Below are 2578 nucleotides of genomic sequence, written 5' to 3'. Positions count from 1 at the left end.
CTGTTCCAGCAGCTACTTCCCCTTCTTCAGCTACAATATTAACTTATTTCACTGTTCCATGGCTTCCCACTCCCTTATCCGCGTGATTGTTCCCTAGTTCTGGGTACTCATGAAGCGTTGCCATAGTTGGTGGGGTCTCACTCAGACTTAGCCTCCGCACCACTTCAGCCTTCAGAGATGTCCCTATTACTGTGTTTTCCTCCTCATGTAGTGAAAAGGCTTTGAATTGTGCTTGGGTTTCAGCTTCTCCTCCAACTCGAGTTCCTACCGTGCTTCCTAGTGACATCAATGGAAATTTCCAACCATGTCCCCGTCCTCTACCTCTTCCTCTCGCCATAGCTATGTCCTCTGCGCATGTTAACTATCATGCGCTGAGAGCTTCTAGAGAGAGAGAAAATTAATGTACATTCATATTTGAATGTACTACAAAGAAAGTGAACGGATAGAGTAATTGACAACTTTCTTCCTCAATCATCTTGTTTTCACATTTCATAGAAATTGAATTTGCTCATTGGTCTCTCTGTCCATCTTACTAGTCAAGATTGCTCTGTTCCATGATGAAAACCAAATGCAATTTCGATATATAATTATTTACACATAATACTTTGTTTTAATAATATTGATAAGATATATAAAACTATATATTACATGACTTGATATACACATTACTCTTTGTAGGAAAACGACTAGACATACGTAGCATATATATTACAACATAATTGTGACATTTAACAAGCTAATTAATAAAGGCTATATTTTTTTCTACTATAGATATCACAACTTAAATCTAAGATACACTTGTCCATGCTACTCCATAAGCATATGATTTGTTGAGCATCTACTTCCCTCATTTCTCATTCTTTTGTATCTCAATTCTTTGAACAGTCTCCACGAATGTTCTGCAAAAGCCATTGATTGCCAAAACTTAATTAATACTAGCAACAAATTGAGTTGATTTAAATTTTCTTTGTTGAAATAACATGTATAGGTAGCAAAAGAAGATATTCGTATGCCCTAGTTTATATGACTTATTTTATTTTTAATCTGTCATAAAAAGATGACATATTTAAATATTAAGTAACAATTTAACATAAAAATGTCAATTTTACCCTTAATAAAATGATTTATTGCCACATAAATATTTATCACTTATTTTAGACAACAAGTTTCAAAAGTCTAATTTCTTTTTTAAACTCTGTACTGAATCAAACTAACTCATATAAAATGGAAATGGATGGAGTAATAATTAAGTGCATACTTCCATGGTACATCTCCAGCAAGCATCCAGTCTCCTTCTCTGTCTTGGTACAAGATTGTAAAGCGGGTACTATTATTTCCACTATTTTGGTCTGTAGAAAACAATAGTATCAATTAATTAATTGAGAAATTTTAAAAAAAAATACACAGTAGTACTATTGGTGTGAACTTACATTTTGAAAACATTTGAAGTAAATTTTGGGTAAGAAGTTGATAAGAATGATAGAGCCTAATATCAACCTTCCTTCCTATAGGCACCCCTTCCATCTTCACCTTTACATACATAGAGTTTCTTCTTCCAACAATAATATTGTTATTGCTATTGTTTCTATCATTTGTAATCCAACCTGCATGACCTTGATTATGAAATTGTTTTTTTCTCCATGTGTTAATTGGTGGCCACCCAAGTAGTTTAAGATTTTCTTTCTCAAAATCCCTATATTAATTACAAGGAGAAAAAAACATTAATTAGTAAAGGTATGTTGTGTGACATGAAAAGTGTTGAAAATAAGGGAAGCTGAAGATATGGAACCTATGGTACAATCAACGTTATACACGTCCTATTGTGACTTTAACTCTATAACAGTTAACAGTTGTACACATTGATTGTACTACGTTGTTTAACATGTTCCATATTTTTCAATTTCCCTTATCTTAAATAAAAAGTTATACTATGACTTACTTGTGACAAGTAGCATTAAAAGGTTTCTTGTTTCTTCCATGGTGATCATCATCTTCATTTGGTTGGCCATTCCATATGAACAAAGACAAAGTTTTACGTTCAACTACTCCTTTATCCTCAAAGGACTCTTCAAAACATCGTTTTTGCTTCATCTTCATCTTCATTTCGGAGAAGCTATCATCAAAACTATCCTTGATCCCATTGGTGGGAAAATGGTTACAATTTGAAATAGCAAGGCCAAGCTCTAGTTCCATATCATAAAAGTTGTGTTAAATGAGTTCAAAAGAAAAGGGCTAGCATTTCATAGATGGTTGGCTTTACTTTGAAGTTGTGTTTATATATAGCTTTAGTCTAGCCTAGTGTAGCTTAGCGTAGAGTAGGGTTAACTTAAAAGAGAAATAAAAGAAAGAAAGAAAGAAAGAAAGAAGGGGTAGAGGAGTGTCGGTTGGGTCGGCTAAAAGAGTAGCAATGACATAGACACCTTCTACCCCACCTTGTCTCCACCCTACTATTTCATCTTTCATTGTACTTGATTAAAATGATACTAATTTCTTTTCATTCAAAATTACTCTATATGAAAATTAATTACTCGTCGAGTCTTAATTTATGTGATACTTTTCATTTTCTGAAATCCAAACA

The 2578-nt window shown here is 33.3% G+C and overlaps 1 protein-coding gene across 1 annotated transcript; it reads right to left on the bottom strand.

Annotated features, from left to right (window-relative positions):
• Positions 1 to 632: 632 nt before the first annotated feature.
• LOC102602017 (auxin-responsive protein IAA29-like) lies at positions 633 to 2264 on the bottom strand. The gene is made up of 4 exons (XM_006343463.2): positions 1940 to 2264; positions 1431 to 1693; positions 1259 to 1349; positions 633 to 899 (listed from the first exon to the last, which is right to left on the bottom strand). Exons 1-4 carry the CDS (start codon positions 2191 to 2193, stop codon positions 848 to 850), a joined length of 660 nt encoding a protein of 219 aa, XP_006343525.1. The 5' UTR covers positions 2194 to 2264; the 3' UTR covers positions 633 to 847.
• Positions 2265 to 2578: the final 314 nt, after the last annotated feature.

Source organism: Solanum tuberosum, unplaced genomic scaffold (genome assembly GCF_000226075.1).
Source record: "Solanum tuberosum cultivar DM 1-3 516 R44 unplaced genomic scaffold, SolTub_3.0 scf00045, whole genome shotgun sequence".
Lineage (NCBI taxonomy): Eukaryota > Viridiplantae > Streptophyta > Magnoliopsida > Solanales > Solanaceae > Solanum > Solanum tuberosum.
Note: the sequence above shows the minus strand (reverse complement) of the source record. Positions and strands in the feature narration are given on the sequence as shown.